The 20,497-nt window shown below is 43.6% G+C and overlaps 1 protein-coding gene across 1 annotated transcript in view; it reads right to left on the bottom strand.

Annotated features, from left to right (window-relative positions):
- The window catches only part of COL4A4 (collagen type IV alpha 4 chain), a 121,036-nt gene that overhangs the window by 11,102 nt on the left and 89,437 nt on the right, over positions 1-20,497 (bottom strand). Inside the window, exons 35-43 of the mRNA XM_030831177.2 lie at positions 19,710-19,817; positions 19,030-19,137; positions 11,508-11,579; positions 10,199-10,327; positions 9,993-10,106; positions 8,618-8,773; positions 6,976-7,083; positions 5,917-5,925; positions 3,067-3,192 (exon numbers count right to left, since the gene is read on the bottom strand). Coding sequence (XP_030687037.2) covers positions 3,067-3,192; positions 5,917-5,925; positions 6,976-7,083; positions 8,618-8,773; positions 9,993-10,106; positions 10,199-10,327; positions 11,508-11,579; positions 19,030-19,137; positions 19,710-19,817 — 930 coding nt within the window. The remainder of the gene's footprint in view (positions 1-3,066; positions 3,193-5,916; positions 5,926-6,975; positions 7,084-8,617; positions 8,774-9,992; positions 10,107-10,198; positions 10,328-11,507; positions 11,580-19,029; positions 19,138-19,709; positions 19,818-20,497) is intronic.

Raw genomic sequence — 20,497 nt, 5'->3', positions numbered from 1 at the left:
ACACTGTTAGACGGCTGGGGAAAGTGGGTGATGCTTGCCGGGAAGGACTGTGCACTTTTTTTTTTAACATAACAATCACATTCTGTGGCACAACGGTGGCCTCGGGGTGTCCCCACTGTCAGCAGGCAGGGTCAGTGACGTCAGTAAGGAGAGGGCACGGGAAGCCAGAGACGGCCGTTCTGTGGCCACCTGCGGCTGGATAAGCCCATCCGACCCCAAGTCAGGAGGAATTCGAGATGACAGGTGATCACACCTGGACCACAGACACAGTCAGCCCTCTTTCAGAAGCTCACAATCTATGCAGAGAGAATCTTTTATGTGCCCAAGATAACTACTAAGTTAAAGTGTGCAGAATTTGCCCATTTGATTTTTTTCTTTGTCACTTTCTTCGGTTATTTTCCAAAGCCACCACAGTAGGTGAACCCAACTACCTATCTGGTCTCTAATGATATTGGGGTGAAGCAATGGGTCTCAGCCCTGGCTGCCTGCTACAGTCATCCAGGCAGCTTTCTCAAAACACTGATGCTCGGGCCCTGTCTCCCTCTGAGTTTTGCTGGTCTGGGATGAGCCCTGGACATCAATATTTTTTCAAGCCCCTCCAGGTGACTTTAACCTAGAGCTAGGACTGAGTCACTCAAGAAGGCATCACCCTTAGCTGACTCTTTTGAGGACAGCATTCATATAATATAGTTAGGGTTTCTCAAACTTGAATGTATATACAAATATTCCGGGGATCTTGTTAAAATGCAGATTCTAATTAGGTGGGTCTGGGGGGTGGCCTCAGTTGCCACTGGTCCTCAGACCACACTTTGAGCAGCAAAGATGTAGCCGGTTCTCAGTTTCTGGATTATTAGGCCAACCTGCCCCAACTGCGCTCCTGCCATCTCCCTGTTGGACAATTCTGGTTTCTCAAAGTCCAATCTCTCCTTACAAGCTCTGCTCAAATGCCAGCTCTTGCTGGGGTCTTAAGAGTCCCGCAATCCTCCAGGCTGGAATTACCTCTCCCCAACCCGTTTTCCTAATGCCTTTTGCTTGAAACTCCTTCAAAACATGAATTATAATTTCCCATTATTTAGAATTACTTATGATCTGCCAGCTATGTCTACCATGAGGCTGTGAGACCCACATCTCATTCACATCTGTATTGCCCACAACACCTAGTACTGCATTTTATAAAGAGTAGAGGGGTACTTCCCTGGTGGCGCAGTGGTTAAGAATCCGCCTGCCAGTGCAGGGGTACATGGTTCGAGCCCTGGCCTGGGAAGATCCCACATGCCGCAGAGCAACTAAGCCTGTGCGCCACAACTACTGAGCCTGCGCTCTAGAGCCTGCGAGCCACAAATACTGAGCCCACGTGCCACAACTACTGAAGCCCGCGCGCCTAGAGCCCATGCTCCACAACAAGAGGAGCCACTGCAATGTGAAGCCCACGCACCACAATGAAGAGTAGCCCCCGCGCTCTGCAACTAGAGAAAGCCCGCGTGCAGCAACGAAGACCCAACGCAGCCAAAAATAAATAAATATAAAAAAAAAAGAGTAGAGGGGGTCTGGAAGTATTCTCTGAAATGAATTTGCAGAAACCCATTACAGGCCACATCTTCTACTTGAAAGTTAATTTTTTAAAGGGGGGATGGGACCAGCCCTCAATATTGCAGATATATACACAACAAGGCAGCTTGGTTTTAAAATAAGGTTGAGTGATGAGTTTATTGACTGACTAAGGGTTTATTCATGCAAAGAGTGCCAAAAAAAAAAAAGTAACTACTCTCAACTCCCAGCGCCTGTGGGCCGTTAAAGGAAGTTGCTCCCATCCACACTCAATTAACTGACTGCACAAACGCAGATGCAATGCAGCAAACACAAACAACAGAATCCCATACTAACATAAACAAGGCTCCAGAGCTGTTCGGGATGCCACCCAAGAACTACACAGACTCCAGCGGACCGGGACATCTCTTGGGTCCTTAGCTACTTGAGTTTGGGGAAACACAAGGAAAAGCAGGTGGTGCAAAATTCAGTTTTACTTCCAATTTCTTTGGCCCTGAACCAAAAGGAGCCAGAGCCACAGCTGGGCAGTGGGAAAGCCAGGAAGAGGAACGGTTTCATGCCTCTTAGGCTAATTTGCACATTTGTTTCTAGAATTTGGTACCTAGAACCACAGGCACTGCCACTGGTCTAAAAAGATAAGTTATCTCTAGATGACCAGCCTAAACTCTCTAATCTCTTTGTAAATTACCCAATGAGATGGGGATATATGAAGAGAAAATAAACCATTGGGAGGGCACCTTTTAAAGGAATGGTTTGGTTTAAATACTTAAATAAGAATCCTGCCACCCTGACAATGACTGAGCAATGCTCAGATCCGTTAGATGAATGACGCGATCTTTGCCATAATTTATCGTGACCCTCCCCCTCTTCCCTTTTCCTCTTCCAAGTGATACACCTCCTTCTCCCTTCCTGTAGGCTGTTCTGCTCCACTGGGTCCCAATTCAATTGTTTTTAATTCAAGGTCAAATCAACACCTAATAATGACTACTCACAGAGCATCTACTCTGTGGTGCTAAGAGGTTTCAAAACCTCATGCCCAGGTTTCCCTGGTGGCGCGGTGGTTGAGAGTCCGCCTACCGATGCAGGGGACACGGGTTCGTGCCCCGATCCGGGAAGATCCCCCATGCCGCGGAGCGGCTGGGCCCGTGAGCCATGGCCGCTGAGCCTGCGCGTCCGGAGCCTGTGCTCCGCAACGGGAGAGGCCACAACAGTGAGAGGCCCGCGTACTGCCAAAAAAAAAAAAAAAAAAAAAGAAATACCTTATGCCCAAAAGCTGCCCACAAGTAAAAGATTAAAGTAGGCGTTCCTCATCACAATAGAAGGGATGTGTCGATCCCGTTACTACATGATTAAACCTTTGGACAGATGCAGAGAAGATGTTTAAGGGGAAGGAGGTTTCCACTGCTTCATCCCCACTAGTTGTTGCGGCTCCATACCAAAAGCTACGTAGCAAACACCCAGATTTTCATTTCAGCAACCTGTGCTGCCAGTAACAAACAATCAGTGTGAGGTTCATACCTGGTCCTGGGGGGCCTCTCATTCCGGGGAGCCCCATGGTTCCTTCTGGTCCTCTTGGGCCTGGTACCCCAGGAAGCCCCGGGATTCGGGGGCAAGCATCCACGTCTGCAGGGGGCCCAGGTTCACCTGCAATTAGAACCACCACCTGTGTGAGGGATTCAAATGCTTATGAACCAGGTCCTTCTGCCGTCTCGAGCTGGATGGGCTTCTGACACTACGCTGAAACGTTATCGAGCATCTTCAAGCATCCAGTGTCAGCTCTGTGAAGATGGGGCTTTGTCTTGTTCACTGTGAAAACTTCTAGAATGCTTTCTGTTAATGACTGAATGCCTGAATGAGTGAGGGAATGGGAATCTCAGAGAAAGCAAAAGAAGTATGAAATAGTGAAGATGGGCCATGACAGCGATCACGTGGTGACCTTCACAGGATCTGCAATCTTTGGGCCGTTTCTTACCAGGAGCTGGCCACAGGTGGCATGGGGAGAGGTCCCGGTGTGTTCCTCATACTCAGCTTAACATCACCCTAATTCATCAGTCTACACTGCAGCCACCTGGGTTTCCAGAGTGTCTGGTACTCAAGGGGACAATTTCAGGACTGCTAGAGGCACTGAGGCAGTGACTTTCAACCTTGAGTGCACGTTGGAATTATCCAGGCGAGTTATAAAAATACAGATTTCTGGATCCCACTCCAGAAATACTGGTCTCATTGGTATAGGATGTGGCCTGGGCAGTGCCCTCAAGCTTGACTTTACAATAATCCCATCTGCAGAGCTTTTCAAAGATACTGCTGCCAGCAACCCATCTAGATAATTAAAAAGGAATCTCTGGGGGTGGAACCCAGGCATTACTAATTTTTTAAACTCCCCAGATGATTCCAATATTAGCTAGGGCTAAGAAGCACCACCGGAACGCTGCAGTTCTGACGTCAGCACGTCACAATCATCTGTCAGGCTTGTTAGAGCCCAGAGTTTCTGAGTCAGTAGGTCTGGAGGTGCGGGGCAACATTTTACATATCTAACACGTGCCCAGGTAAAGCTGATGGTGCTGACATGGGGAATCTCATTTAGAGAACCACTGCCCTAAAGGTTTAATATGTTTTTTCTTCTTGGGCACATTCACAGCTCTAAAAACTGTGTTTTGGTTTTTTTTTGCTAAATCTTCATTCAGTCACCCTGCAAACATTCACAAGGAAAAAGAAATAATGACACTAAGCCACAATGCTAACAGCTAACACTTACTGGATCACGCATCAGACCTCGTGCTAAGTGCTTTATGAGTGAATGTTCCCACCCAGCCTGTGTGTGTGTGCTGCTGTCATTAGAAGGTTACAGGGAAGAAAAGTCAGGCTCAGGTAAATAAGCAACATACCTAAGGTCACGAAGCTACTACGTGGCACAGTCTAGATAAAACTCCAAGACATCCTTGCTCCAAAACTGCCCTCTTCACCCGCACCCCCTAATGCCTTCCCTGAGAACTCTGAACACCTACGTGGTGAATTCTAAGAAATGCAACATATTGTAAAACACATCATTGATTACTTATGGTTTTCTTAAAATTCATACAAATGTGCAAAATAATTTTAAGGACAGTGATAAAGCAGTGAGAAAATCCTAGAAAACCTGGCCACAGTGACAATGTAGTCTACACGGTACTTACTCTGCCTGTGGAAAAATGAACTAGAACCCTATAAGCTGTTTGGAATTTAACCTCCTCGAAAATATGGTGTGAAAGCACAAGTGACACCAAGTTAGAGACCTTTTTACAGTACATACAGTTTAATGTAAAACTTGGCTTTTTCGCTCTGAGGGACTTGAGAGAGATGCATGTAGGTATTTCCTACTTTCCCTGGATAATCTGGTGCATTATGGTGGGAATTCACCAGTGAGGGTAGAGGGGAGGAAGCAGGTTAGTGGAGGATGGGCGGGCATTTGGCTGGTACGTCACATTTAGGATGTTGATGTTATATTCCAGTGAGTTTATATATACAGTCAGAGAGACACTAAAAGGACTGAAGTGAAACTCATTAAATATACAATAGTAATTTAAAAATATAAACATTTAAAATAGCAGGATTTCTTAAACTTCTGATTTTGCATTTCTTTACTTTCTGACAAACCAGAAGCTGAAAGAAAGGGGCCGAGGTATCTCTTGTAAGGGCCCTAAAAATAATAAATGGTGTCTGTATTCAGGGCAACGTTCCTTAGGGTTAATAACAGACGCCTGGAAAGAAGAAATGCACACTTTCACGATTTTTCTTTTCTTCTTTTGAGAAACTCTTTTTATTCTCTTTAAAAATGCCAGATACAAAATCGTATGTTGCTTTCGCATTGTGGAGGATTGAGTGAACACTTAGTTGAAAAGAATAATGGCATTTTCATTTTAACACACAAAGAAACTTGCTCCTTGACAGTGGACTTTGGGTGTGATGGGAAAGGCTCGGCACAGCCCCTTACTGGGTAGTAAGGACCCAGCTTTTCATGTTGTTGATGCTACTTATTTTAGGGACGTTCTCTGTATTTATATTGTAGAATTTAGAAAGGAAACCTGCGTTGGTATGTACTGTAGACTTTCACAGAGAAAGCACTCATACTCTGTGCCTGAATTGAAATTCTATAAGCTGAGTCTCTACGCCGCCTTGACAACCTGTAATGAGGCTCAGCATTGGGGCACTCTAATATGGGGTTACCATATCTGTAACGAGGAAGCAAAGGCATTAAAACCTAATATAATTACAGCACCCCATCTAAACAAATGCAACGAGTTGCACTCACACATACAGTGAAAAAGGCAAGTACGGAAATGACTTTAAATGAGATTTAGAGGAAATGATTCATCTTATAGCAATGCTTACCTCTGGAACCTGGAGAGATCCAAAGCCACAATGAGGCCACACAACGATTTTCATATGGCAGAAAGAGATTATAAAAGTGTGAATTAGGACAAAAGTGAAATGACAAGTAGAAGGACAGCATCTTATTTACATAAAAAGTCCACATCAATGTTACTGACAAGAACATCTATGATTAATGGAGTTTTCATATCTAGAAAGTCCTGAAGTGAAACTCCCTTGCACAATATAAAATTCGAGTTGAATTCTTACGGCAAATATGCCCCCATTTAATGTATGTAGAAATTCCGTCCATTCGAAGGCTTCTGAAAATTCCATATTAATTTGCCAAGTTTTGTAGATTATGCACAGAAAGGAAATAAGAGATGAATCATAGTATAAGTTCTTTATCATGCTGTTCTGTGATCCATCATAAAGCAGGGCAGTGTACTCATTCTTTGGACTAGAGTGCTCATTTACGAGACTGCAAGATATTCTGAACTGACACCATACTGTCATAGTATTGATTTAGGATCTTCAAAGGTATTACTTCTGCCAATCTCAAATACACGTCTGTTTGCCCTTCCAACCTTTTCGTTGCTTATTTTGACTCTCTGATGAAAACCTGTTGTCTACAGAGCTTACATCGAATAGCCTTTCATCTTCATAGCAACTAATGTACTTTACAGGAAAAGTTTAATAAAACATCTAGGAGAATCGATAGGAGGGAATTTGGGGGCAGGAATTGACTATACAGTCTTCACATACGATAATCAAATCAGTCTTTGCCTCCTGTGTGAGGGAACACAGATTTATGGATATTTACCTTAGAAATAGTACATGTAAAATCAACTCCTAACTTTCAAACTTACTTGCTTTGATAATAAATAAGTTTAACAAACCTGAGACTTTGTAGTGCAGCCTGAGATAAACATAATCTTTATCAAAAAAAGCTTAACTTATTAGAATTTACTGGTAATTTCAGGATAATTACCTTCTGAAAGATGACCCTCATCGTAAATATTTCAACAAAACACTGTATGGAGGTTGCTGGGTGGAGATGACTAGGCATTAGAAGCTTACCTGGAGGACCCAAGGGCCCCTGTCTGCCTGGAGGTCCAGGTAAACCCTTCTCTCCAGGTGGCCCAGGAGTTCCAGGTGGCCCCTGCAGCCCCGGGAATCCCATTGGTCCTAAAACAAACACATGAAAAGGAGGGCACTAGAAGGAAGCAATATAAAGATAATGACAGCTCAATGGGCTGAATTCAGAGGTTCACTCCAGCAAAATGCAGGGCAAAGCCAGCTTCTTCTGCGAGGTGGAGAAGAGCTGCCTCTGTCTGAAGGAAACATAACTATCCATCAACCGGACTAAGGAATATTGTTCCATGACTGAGACAAAACTAAATTAGAATGAAGAGCCCAGTCATCTTCAACTTTCTCTGGAGACAGTCAAAGGACCGCGACAGAAAGGAAAAATAAGGAAAGATGCTCCACTGTCTGGAGACCACCGACCCTGAGTTCCCACCCCCTCTTCCTCACTCTCTCAGTTTCAGCCACACCAGCCACTCAGTGCCTCGCACATACTGTTCCTTTCCCCCCGTCCAGCAAGTGCTCCTCATTCTGTAGCGTGCAGATCACGCCAGGGAAGCCCTCCCTGGAATCCCAACCCAAGTCCACTTGCTTTTTTTTTTTTTTGCGGTACGCGGGCCTCCCACTGTTGTGGCCTCTCCCGCTGCGGAGCACAGGCTCCGGACGCGCAGGCTCAGCGGCCATGGCTCACGGGTCCAGCCGCTCCGCGGCATGTGGGATCTTCCCAGACCGGGGCTCGAACCCGTGTCCCCTGCCTCGGCAGGCGGACTCTCAACCACCGCGCCACCAGGGAAGCCCAACATTTGCTTCTCTGGTATCAAGCTTCCTTATTTATGACATAAGGGAGGTAACATGGATAAGCTTTATTGGTCTCTTCTCAACAAAATGTCCTATGAACCTCATAATTCTCTAAAATTCTCGTAACCAAAAACTAAGGTCCCCAAACATTAGCAGTTAGGTAAAAATTAGTTAAAATAAATATTTTAGCCTTAAATACTGGGGGAATTCAGTAATGGAGACTCTTTTGTGATTATAAAAACACAAAGTCAGCAGTCTAAAACTGAACTGTCCAATACAGAAGCCACTAACCACATGCGGCTACTGAACACTTGAAACTGGCAAGTCCAAGCTGTGTTGTGCCGTCAGTGTAAAATACACACCAGATTTCAGCAGCAGAAAGGAGTGTCTTATTTGGGACAAGAACCAGGTTTGTACAGCCAGACCTAATTATCCCTTTGAGAACGCATATCCATTTTATGTTAAAATAATATTTGAATATATTATGTTAAATAAAATAAAGTATGAAAATTTCTTTTGTTTCTTTTTACTTTGAAAATGTGGCTACTATATCTTTTAATTACATACGTAGCTTGCATTACATTTCTATTGTTTAGCTCTTGTCTAGAAGATTATCAAGTATGTTATTGGGGCTAAAGATGAACTTGTGTTTCTTCTTCTTACTTGTCCAACTATTACCCAAATTTTAGGACTCTGGGAAAGTCAGGACATTTTGGAAATGTAGTCACTATTTCCACAGGAAATGAGAAATACCTCATAGTGGTGCACACCCCAGACCCTTAAGGGCTAAATAATGAAAGTCATCCAGTACTACTTAAAGAACCGCTTGCATTCATACCTTTCTGGCCGTCTTTTCCATCACATCCTGGGAAGCCTTTGCGTCCTGGAGGGCCTGGTGGGCCTGGGGGACCTGGAGGCCCCGGCAGACCACAGTCACCTGGTTCACCTTTCAGAAGTTCAACCCTCCCAGGGGGCCCTGGAGGCCCGGGTATTCCTGACCACAGAGAGTAGGCAAAAAGATTCTTTCAGTCAAATGTGCATGCTGGCTGCCTGCGAGCTTCTTAAGGAAAGGAATTTAATGGCTTACAAGCAAGGGATGCAAGGAATTAGAATAACTAAGTCAGTAGTATCAGAGGTGAAACAGTATGTCTAATACTGGAGCCCAAGTTGAGAAATGGTGTGAATAGTCTGTTAGTAACTGTTAAACAAAATGAGCTAAGCAAAGCCTCCCTTCCTTTCAGAGCCACTCCTTTTGGCAGTATCAGTTTATGATTTTGTCTTGCATTGCCATCCTGCTGCTTTCACACGATGGATGGATGGATGATGGATGGATGGATGGACGGATGGGTAAATGGATAGATGGGTAGATGAATGTATGGGTAGATGGATGGGTGGACAGAGAGAGAGATAATAGGCTTTTAAGAAAATCTGGCTGATGAAAAAGGAATATCCGCTCAATTAAATTTAAAATCCTATTTGAAAACCAGAGTCTACACATGGGAATTGAGCCCCAATTCAATTCCTACTTAGCTTCTAAACTTCTCAGCACATTTTTGAGCATTTTTGTTTTTCTCAGTGTAAGAGAGAACTATATATTTATCCTACCCTTACTAAAATGCTGAAGATTTTAAGGTTTCTGTCTCTCTGGAAGAGTTCTGTGAGCTAGCAGGAATGTGATCGCCTGCCAGTTGGCAAAAAATTGCACTGAGCCACACTCTTTTTCCAACCCCCTGACCATCTCTGGTCCAGTCTTACTTTGTTAAATATTGACTGGCTAGAGTCTGTCCCAGTGAAGTGACGCGAGGAAAAACACGTAATGTTAGCAGCACATGAGGAGACTGTTCCTGTGTGTGAGTCAGGCCTGGGTCCTGTCACCCTGGGCCAGAAGCAGTGCTCTCTGTGCGGACGCTGAGACCCACGTGATGGCCTCCTGCTTGTCACTCCTGCACCCTCACGCTCAGCATCGAGCCGACAATGGGAAAGGCTTGCTCTGAGTCAGAGGTGGTCCGATGGAGTTGAAACAGAAGTGTGAGGGGCCTAAGCACCGGTCCTGGGAGCCCGCCACTGCCCACACTCCCCCCGTTTCCATCTGCCAAATCGATGGGGCTGCTAAGGGGTTTCTACTCGGCCACTCTCTGCTCCTCCATCCTTACAGAGCTGGCAGCATCTAAGGAAAGGGGCATCACCATCCTTTGCCATGATTCTTCTCATACCTCTTGGACCATTGGGGCCAGGAGGTCCCTGATCTCCAGGCAGACCCGGGTCCGGAATGTCACCCTTAAGAGCTCTTCCTGGGGCACCATCAGGACCAGGCGGTCCAGGTCTCCCTGAGAAGGGACATGTTCAGTTGTTAGTCTCATTACATTTGGAAGGCTTGGATTTAGTTACTGAGAGAAGGGAAAAGCATGCTGCTTCTTACCTGGGGTACCTGGGGGACCTTTGTCTCCGAAAAGTCCTGGAGGAGAAATTCCTGGGCTCCCGGGGTCTCCTGTCTCGCCTTTTGGCCCGGGCATTCCCACTGGACCAGGTGGGCCCATTTTATGGGAACCTTAACGAGGAAAACAGCATTAGCACTGCGTCTTCTCCTGGTGTGTCCCCGCTGTGGGGCCTGGAAAGGAACTGCTTCTAAATAGTCATGTGACAGGGATGCTGCCGGCCCTGCTGAGGCTCAACACTGGCTGTAACGGTGACCCAGATGGCCGCACACCCTTCCTGGGTCGCGTCTCCTGTCTTATGACCCGTCACACTTGTCCAGCATAGCTTTGATTTATTTTATGGTTATTTCCCAGATTTAAAAACACAACAGCTTACTGACAATACTGACCCTTCAACCTCTACAGTGGAAAGAGTGAAACGAATGAGATCCGACGATGAGATGAGTGACTGTCAATAAACTGGCTTGAAATTTAAGGTGGAAACCGGCAAATAAAGAGAAGGAATGTGCAGTTTCACGCTGACAAGGCAGAACTTCACTGGTTTCTTGGAGAGGCCACACGTTTTACCAGACTATTTGGAAGAGCTGCTAACTGAATCCTAAGTGAGGTAAATTACTTCTTGACCTTCCAAACCGTATCAAGCTTTTGTCCCTCCTCAACAACAGATTCAAACCACGCAGCACGGCAATCTGATCCTTTTCCAACAGCCCCCCAAATCTGCATGTCTGATTCCAGCTACCTTGTCTGATTGCGAGCTCTTTTCCTGAGAAACTAATGCAACCGATGTGCATTCTATCCAAATAATGGAACAAGCTAAGATCTTGATGATTAGCCTATTTGTGGTATCAAAAATAACAGCAATTTGTTCAGGTAATTTGTTTTAGCAGCAGGCTACTGAAGGATGCTAGAAGTACTAATTAGACCCACGTGGTTGTACTTGGCACGACTATACATAAAACAAAACAATACCCCCCAATTCCGACTATTTATTGGTTGTTCGTAACATTTTGGAAGCTAGCTCCACCTAAGCGATTATTCAGAGTATTTTTAATAGACAGTCACAAGCAGTATCAACAAAAGGCACTGTTAACCAACCATTCCTGCTTAAATTGGGTTTTCTCAAGTGTCTTTCTTATATGTCATCACCAGCACTAAAAACAGTTCCAACATTGTGAATCTGAGCTAAACCACTGTCCTAGTTTCGCATCCGAATTTTGTGAAGGGAGGAAATACCAGCGGACTCTCGTGGTCCCCTGCCTGCTGTTCAGCCTCTTGCAAAGGGTTTTCTCTTACCTGAAGCGCCTTTGCTGCCCTTCTGACCCTTTAAACCGTGCAAGCCGTTCAGGCCGGGCGACCCGGAGGGACCTGAAACATATCACAGGTCTATGACACAAAGTACACAAGGTACATCCTCTGGCTGTACTTTGCAGGCACAGTCCAGGGGAGGGTTAGCTGACGGGGACCCACAGATTCTCCAGGCAGGAACCAGGAGACCTCACCTTCCGAACATCACTATCAAAGCAGAATCCATGCCAGTGGTCATCACTAAATACGTTCATTTGATGGATGTTTTCTGTTAAGACGGCTTAACACATATCTACTTTTTATATATATATATTCTTTTTTATATTCTTTTCCATTCTGGTTTATCAGAGGATGTTGAGTAGAGTTCCCTGTGCTATACAGTAGGACCTTGTGGTTTATCCATTCTCTATATAATAGCTTACATCTGCTCACCCCAAACTCCAAACTCCCACGCCATCCCTCAGCCGGGCATATATCCTATCACATAACTTGCTTTGGTTTTAACACAGTGCTGTTGGTTTATGACCGTATCATGAACCTCTCGCTCTCTCTTTCTTTCTCTCTCTTTCTAATCAGATAGACTCTAGAATTACTGAATCTTGGTATAGGAAATGACCTCCAATTTTACAACAATAAAATGATCCTAGGGCTTCCCTGGTGGCGCAGTGGTTGAGAGTCCGCCTGCCGATGCAGGGGACACGGGATCGTGCCCCGGTCCGGGAGGATCCCACATGCCGCGGAGCGGCTGGGCCCGTGAGCCATGGCCACTGAGCCTGCGCGTCCGGAGCCTGTACTCCGCAACGGGAGAGGCCACAACAGGGAGAGGCCCGCGTACCACACACACACACACACACAAAAAGATCCTAGACAAGGAAAGGGATTGGCTGGGAGCAAACACCCTCTTCCTTCCTCCTTCCTCCCAGGCCCAGGATCTTCCCACACTCCACGGTCTGCAGATCCTAGTTTCTTCAGAATCTATCTGGATAAAGGTAGTAAGACAGTTAAGGACAGGTGGGGACGGTGGCACCCTGGGGAATACACACCCTACTGATTTTTTGAGCCCTGTGTGACTCAGAAAGAACAGGCCTGCAGGTCAGGTGTGGCTACAGCTGTTCCTCTGCCACCCCTTCTTCCAAAGAGAACCACTCTGATGCCTCTTCGCAACTAGTAAGTGTATTTCACGATGATCATGCAAACTCCATTCTCTGTAATTAGACAGGATCTCGCTGATGCCTGCATCTTCTTCCAGAACCTTCTGTCAGGTGTCAATAGAGTTCTCTAAGGAGCCATCTACTAATCTGACTTTACATAAGTTGTCACTGAAAGCCGAACACCTATAAATCTATAGATTGATAAATATATAGGTATTTGTATCTATATTTATATGATAATACATATAGCATATACATAATACGTTATATATATTTGCCATATATAAATATATAGATTTGTAGGAAGCAAGTAAAGGGAAGGGTGGGGGGAAGAGGCAGATAACTAACAGACACAGAACATCTCCCAGCTGCTGCGCTTCTGCCAAGTGCTGCACCCACGTCCCACTGATTGATGGGGGAGAAAGAATCTTCTCCTCAGCCCCTGGCCAAGCCTGGTAACCTTCCTATTTCATTAATGGATCTTCCAACCAGAAACTTTTCTTTCTCATCTGAGGCTAAAAGCCCCTCAGAACACAGCCAGCCATTCATTCAGTTAAGGGTCCCAGCCCTCGAATTTGTGATAATCACACCCTCAGCTTATGGCGAACACAGAGAAGTACCCCTCATCTACCCCCATGACACCTGTGTAGAGCTCCCTCAATGCCCTTCTGCCAGGCCCATCCTACTCTGTACAACAATCCTGTCTGCGGTGGCTGGTTTACTTTGGATGAATTAACTGAGTGTGAGATCAGGTCTTATTAGTTGTTCTATCCCGCCACTTAGCATATCTCCTGACACACAGTAGGTGCTCAATAAATGTTTGTCGAATGAATGAGTGAATGACCAAGTGTGGAACAGGGAGGGTGAGGGATTGAACAGGTGGAGAGGAAGCTATAAAGAAGGGTGGATTCCAATCTCTATTTGCATGTCATATCTTTCATTGATAGATTTATCGGATGAGTAAGATTTGAGGAAGTTAGTGCTATCCATTTGCATATAAAGAATTCAAGTGCTAATTATTATCTCTTCATTAAAGCAAGTCTTCTGTAGACTTCTTACTGGACGATGGAACAGTTAGTTGGTTCCATTTTATTTTTTATCAGTACTAGAAACAGAGTTATTCTATTTTTTAAATCTAAACGTTAGATTGGTGGGAATAAGCCATATTGTCTTGCACCAAAAAAAAAAAAAAAAAAGCAGAGTGGGGGAACGCACCCTTTTTTTCCCTAAAGCTCTTATTTCCTAACCACTTTTATCAGTTCTGGCTGAGCTTATTCTCCAATTCTCTTTCCTATTTATGAGCAAATGTTTCAAGTTTGCACCAAAAGAACACACAGACCTTCAACTGCCAAATCTGGATACTTATTGCCATCTATCTGAAATGATAAGACATTTTCTGAGACTCCTCTGCTATTTCACTGTGTTTTGATCTCCAGCTTAAGCCACCAAGATTGATGGCTTGGGGACTTGGCTGGGGGTGGGACGTCTCAGCTCCTGCCAACTCTCCGTTGTCACATCAACACATCCAGGTCCTGCACTGTCACAGCCTCAGCCTCTCGCCATCGTTGAACTGGCTGACCCTTATCTGACGCAATGTTACCTTTCTAAATTGAATGCAGCTACATCTGGGTAGGGTTTTCAGGGCAATTTTTCCTTTTTACTGAAAGCTTTTTTATCCATCCCATCTCTAAATCAAAAAGTTGTTCATGCATAAAATATATACCAGGCAGAGGAGAGGCAATTAGTCTCACAAAGCACATTCCTTGGCAACGAGCATTTTCTGTTCACCTCTCTGGTCATCCTCGGGCTTAACAACCATCATTTAAGGCCTCATCTTGCTGCACTCACAGGCCAGGGTGCCCCCCCTCTAGTCAGAGAATCTACTCTCCCACCCCAGCCATAATCATAATACCAGCTTCTATCTATGTGAGCCAGGTGACTCTTCGTGACTGGAGTCCCTCTCTGAGGTTTTCTTTTGTTCTAAAGCCTGAAAATGCTACTCTATCCCCAGGGGCCTTTAACAGGTGTACACTTTTACTAGTGTGACCAACTCGTCCCTGACTGCCGGCGACTTTCTTATAGTTCTAGCACTGGAAGTTCTGTGTCCTGAGCACCCCCTCCGTCCCAGGCAAAACGGGACAGCTGGTCACCCTAACTTGAAAGCCGAAGGGAGAGACCTTTCTTTGTGACTACAGGTAAAGGTTGAACGAAGTGGAAAACGTATCAAAACAGATTCTGAAATAATTGATTGAATTCTTTTTTGATTCAGAAAATACACGAGTGCCTACCAAGGGGACACACAAGAGCCTAAGACATGGTGCCCTAACAGCGAAGTTTCAGTCCCCAAATGCACTTAGTGACAGGAGCTGACCAGACAATGAGAGCAAGAGAGAAACAATCCCTGACTTGACAGAACGAACAGGCAATTACCTCAAGAGTGGTAAGTGCTGTGGAGGCGGGAGAGGGAGGACACTAGCTGCATAAAAGGAGGGAGGATATTTCTGTGGTTTTCACAGCTGTAAGGTGCCCCGCATTTCTATGCTGACAAAAGACATTTCTAGGTGCTTTTTTTCTTATGAAATAGTTTACCTGTCACCCACCAAAATAACCCAGTCCACATTCTTTACACATTCTCATGCTAAAGCTTATCATTCTAGGTTTCCATTATTACATTCTTTTTTTTTTAAATAAATTTATTTATTTATTTTTGGCTGCGTTGGGTCTTTGTTCCTGTGCACAGGCTTTCTCTAGTTGTGGTGAGCGGGGGCTACTCTTCGTTGTGGTGCGCAGGCTTCTCACTGAGGTAGCTTCTATTGCTGCGGAGCATGGGCTCTAGGCGTGCGGGCTTCAGTAATTGTGGCACGTAGGCTCAGTAGTTGTGGCTCGCGGGCTCTAGAGCACAGGCTCAGTAGTTGTGGCACACGGGCTTAGTTGCTCCGTGGCATGTGGGATCTTCCCGGACCAGGGCTCGAACCCGTGTCCCCTGCATTGGCAGGTAGATTCTTAACCACTGCGCCACCAGGGAAGCCCTCCATTATTACATTCTTATATGAATGCCTAACTAGGAAATCGAGCACCTTCCTTTTAGAGGCATAGGTACTGGAAAATTTAAGTCTAGGCATCAAGCCATTTTTACATATGTTGAAGTTAAAGTTTAAATCTGATTGAACACAAGCAAGACTCAAGAGTCCATATGGCTCGTTCCAGTGGAGCAAACAACTTTGAGTTCAGCAGCTGGTTTGTTCAAACAAGATAATCAGTCCCCTTGACTTATTTAGAACATACTTCAAATATTTAGCTTCTCAGTTCAAAGCGTTTCTGCCCGAGTGTGGTTCATTTTTCTATCAGCATGATAAACTGCAACAATGGATTTATATTGGAGACGTTTTCATTCCTAGGAATGTATTTCACTGTTTCGTGGGGTTTTTTTTAAAGACTGTGCTGTTCACTGGGCTGTTTGCAGGGAAACAGTGTCCCTGCATGGTCAGGAAGCATCACTGCAGCAACCGTCTGTGCACTGGTATGAATATGTGGGTTGATATATTCATTTTCTCACCTTCTCTTCTTAACAAACTTATTATTTCATAGCATCGAATTATGATGTAATTGGAGGTAATTTTGTTGTTCGGTCAAATTCATTAGCTATTAGTTTTTTAATAACATATACTGAAGTTATGTGATAAATGTGAACTAATTCAAGGGAAGGAAGAATCAACCATAGCGACATGAACCTTGTCATTTTAGTCAAACTGAGTGCATAAAATGGCACCCGGACACTTGAAAATCCCTGCCATTTCACTAAACTAGGAGGGTAGGAAGAAGTGGAGATGCAGCAGAAGTAATGGAAAACGTTTTCTTTTGGTTCTTTATCAATTTTGTCCTCCAGACACTCAAAAGAGCATCAAAGAATATCCCGCCAGGGCTATAGGGATTGCCAGAGACAGGAAACAGCCACAAGAACCAGTGAAACTCTTAAAAATACAAAATTATTTTGCTTGGAACGCTAAATTTATCACCAATCACTATACTTCACATTACTAAAAATGCCAGTGAAGAGGAAGGGGGACAGTACAAAGGTATCTTGTGGTGGGAGCTTTTCCTGTCTGCTTATTTGGCTGCGTAGAAATTCGTAAGTATACCAACTCTTCAAGCTAAACGGCTTCCCTCTGTACAGAGGCACCAGGTAATACTTACCACCACACCACTACTTGCTGGACAACTGGAGTTATTTGAAATCTACCTGATGAGTGAAGAGGTGAGAGCGTGGAGAAACATTACTTGGATTTGCAAAACAATAGACTGACTAAGCCCAAAAGAAGGGATTTCCAATTCTTCTGAGAGGAAGTACTTTTTATTTGACCAAAATTTAGTGTATGTATGGGCCAACGAGCAGAAGGTAAGTGGGAGGAAAAAGGAGGAAGGAGAGAGAGGGGTCTCAGTTATAGAAACCTACCAAGTAAGGCTGGACCCTTCAACTATTGATCGAAGTGAGGACAGACTCTCAACCTCATAGCTACTTGTTCAGTTGTTCATTCTCTATTTTTCCATTAATTAATTAATTGTATTTATTTATAAAAGTAAATTTATAAATTTTTTTAAATTTATTAATATATTTAAATTTTTATTTATTTCTATAAGTAAATAAATACTTACAATAACCAACCAACAGACTTACTAGGAATATACTGGTTCCAAGGATACAAAAAATAGTTCTTAAAACTAAAAATAGAGCTACCATATGATCCTGTAATCCCACTCCTGGGCATATATCCAGAGAACACCATAATTCGAAAAAGATACATGCACCCCAACATTCATTGCAGCACTATTTACAATAGCCAAGACATGGAAGCAACCCAAATGTCCACTGACAGATGAATGGATAAGGAAGATGTGGTAACATATACACAGAGGAATATTACTCAGCCATAAAAAAGAATGAAATAATGCCATTTGCAGCAACAAGGATGGACCTAGAGATTATCATACTAAGTGAAGCAAGCCAGACAATGAAAGACAAATATGATATGCTGTTGCTTATATGTGGAATCTAAAAAAAAAAAAACGATACAAATGAACTTATATTCAAAATAGAAATAGACACACAGACATAGAAAACAAACTTATGGTTACCAAAGGGGGAAGGGGTGTAGGGATAAATTAGGAGTTTGGGATTAACATATACACACTAATGTTAATTAACATTAACACTACTACATAAAATGGATAACCAACAAGGACCTGCTATATAGAACAGGAAACTAAAATCAATATTTTTAAATAACCTATAAGGGAAAAGAATCTGAAAAAAAAATATGTATGTATAACTGAATCACTTTGCTGTACACCTGAAACTAACACAACATTGTAAATCAACTATACTTCAATTTAAAAAAATGATTCTTGCTTTTTAAAAGACCTTTAAACAAACAAACACGATACAACGTAAGTGTCATGCTAGAGGTATACACAAGGTACCCATGGGAAAAAAGAAATCTAAAATGAAAGAAATGGACTGAAAAGGAATAAGTACCAGGGCTGTATGGAGGGGCATGAATATTTGTTAATAACCAATTATTCTATTCTATTCTATTCTATCCCACCAGACCTATGTTATTACCAGTCTACTGTACTTCTAAAGAGAAAAAACTTAACGAGGAAAAAAATGTTTCTCTATCAAACAAAGATAATAAATATTAATTCCTCTTTCTCCATAGCATCTTACTCTTTTCCTTTTCCTTTGCACAACTGACAAAAATACATTTAATATCTGTCTCCCCTACTAAACTGTGAGCTCTGTGAAGGCAGGAACCATGTCTATTTTCTTCAAAATTGTGTGCCTAGTATCACACAATTAATTGTGTCCTAGAATCTAGGACATAACAGGAGCTTGACTATCTGGGGAAAGAATAAATAAAAAGGCCGGAACATCATGGGAAACAATAGGGGAAATGCAGCTGCACAGCACAGCGAGATCAGCTCGGTGCTTTGTGTCCACGTAGAGGGTGGGATAAGGAGGGTGGGAGGGAGACACAAGAGGGAGGAGATATGGGGATATACGTATATGTATAGCTGATTCACTTTGTTATACAGCAGAAACTAACACACCATTGTAAAGCAATTATACTCCAATAAAGATGTTAAAAAAAAATGAGGGGGCAGCAGCATCATTTTGGTAGAGCGGGTCCAGAGACCAGGCAAGCGCCGCCCAAGTAAGAAAGAACAGGAGGCGCCAACAGGCATCCTTGGAGAGAGCCAGGCCCCAGAGCATGTCATTAGGGTGCTAGAAAGGCACTGTGAACTTGTGGGAGCATCACCGGGGGGAGCTTTCTGATGCGTCGGGCCTCCTTTCGACTTACCTTTTATTCCCGGAAGACCTGGTGCCCCTGGATCCCCCACGAGGCCTCTTGGCCCAGGATCCCCCATTTCTCCTGGATGTCCCTGCAGCCCAGGCAGCCCTGGATTACCTGAGGACGACAGGGAGGTTTTGCAGACACCCAGACGATATGAGTTTCGTGAAATGGGAAGGTCATCTATATTCTTAATCTATGGGTAACTGGGATACTGTTTTATTACTTTTTCTTTCTAGACCTCCTAACTTAATCTCAAGAGGAGAAAATACACTTGAGTGATTAAAGTTGCCAATTATGATTTGAAATGCTCACTTGATTCTGAATTGGCAAGAGGAGGAGCCGTTAAAATGTTGTGTTGAATGTGTGCTGTTTGGCTTAAGTCTAAAGGAGAATAGGAAACCAGCCTCCTGAATGGTAGGTGCATGAGGGAAGGTTGGAAAGGAGCTTTCCTCTGTCAGACCATCGCTTTGTGCCTGGTATCTTCCTAGGTGCGTGACAGGCGCTGTCTTCGTTTACTCCCAGACCAACTCAGTGATGTTGGTCTATCTCCAATTTACAGGTGAGGAATAGTACATTTAAGTGACTTGTCCAAAGTCACAGGTTGGGGAAAAGGCAGAGCCAGCTTCTTCCCCTACACCAAGAGATAGATGAGTGCCCGGGAACTCTCCAGACTCCTTTCGAGGTACCTGGACACCCCGCTGGTCCAGAGGAGCCAGGCGGTCCTGGCCTTCCGGGTGGTCCTCCAGGTCCTTGAACACCGGGCAAGCCCTGCTCTCCAGGTGCTCCCAAATGTCCTAAAGAAAAAAGGACCAGACATCTGAGTCGTTGTAGTTGCTCTTCAAGGTGGTGAATCTATAAAACCTCCAACTTCAGCTCTCCTTTCTATTCTTACTTTTTTACATGTACAATTTTTCTGTTGAAAAGATAACATTAAGGAAAAATGGAAAACAAAACACCTATAATCCCACCAATTTAATACAGTGTTTCATATGTATAACAAATGTGCAAATAAGGCCTACAATTTTATATTCTGATTTTTTAATTAGCTAGCATTGCATCATAAGTAATTTTCCAAGCTTGATATCATTTTCCTAATTATTGTTTTTAAATAACTGGCTGATAGCTTATTGAGTTAACCCTAATTAAATTAATTAATCTAATTTTCTCTACTGTTGGCCGTCCATGTTATTTCTAACTCTTGCTGTTATGCATAATGATCTTTATACATCTTTAATCAATTTTTTCTCCTATTAAATTATTTCCTCAGGAAAAATTCCTAAGAGTAGAATTTTTGGTTCTTTTTAATGCATTTTTAAATGCTCAAGGATTTTAAAGTAAATCACAGACATCGTGGAATTTCATCCCTAAATATTTCAGGAGGTAAGTCTGAAAAATAACATTTTCCTATGTGGCCAAAGTAACATTATCACAGCCAAGAAAATTAATAATGACCCTTAATATCATATAATCCTCC

This window comes from Globicephala melas, chromosome 7, assembly GCF_963455315.2.
Source record: "Globicephala melas chromosome 7, mGloMel1.2, whole genome shotgun sequence".
NCBI lineage: Eukaryota > Metazoa > Chordata > Mammalia > Artiodactyla > Delphinidae > Globicephala > Globicephala melas.
Note: the sequence above shows the minus strand (reverse complement) of the source record. Positions and strands in the feature narration are given on the sequence as shown.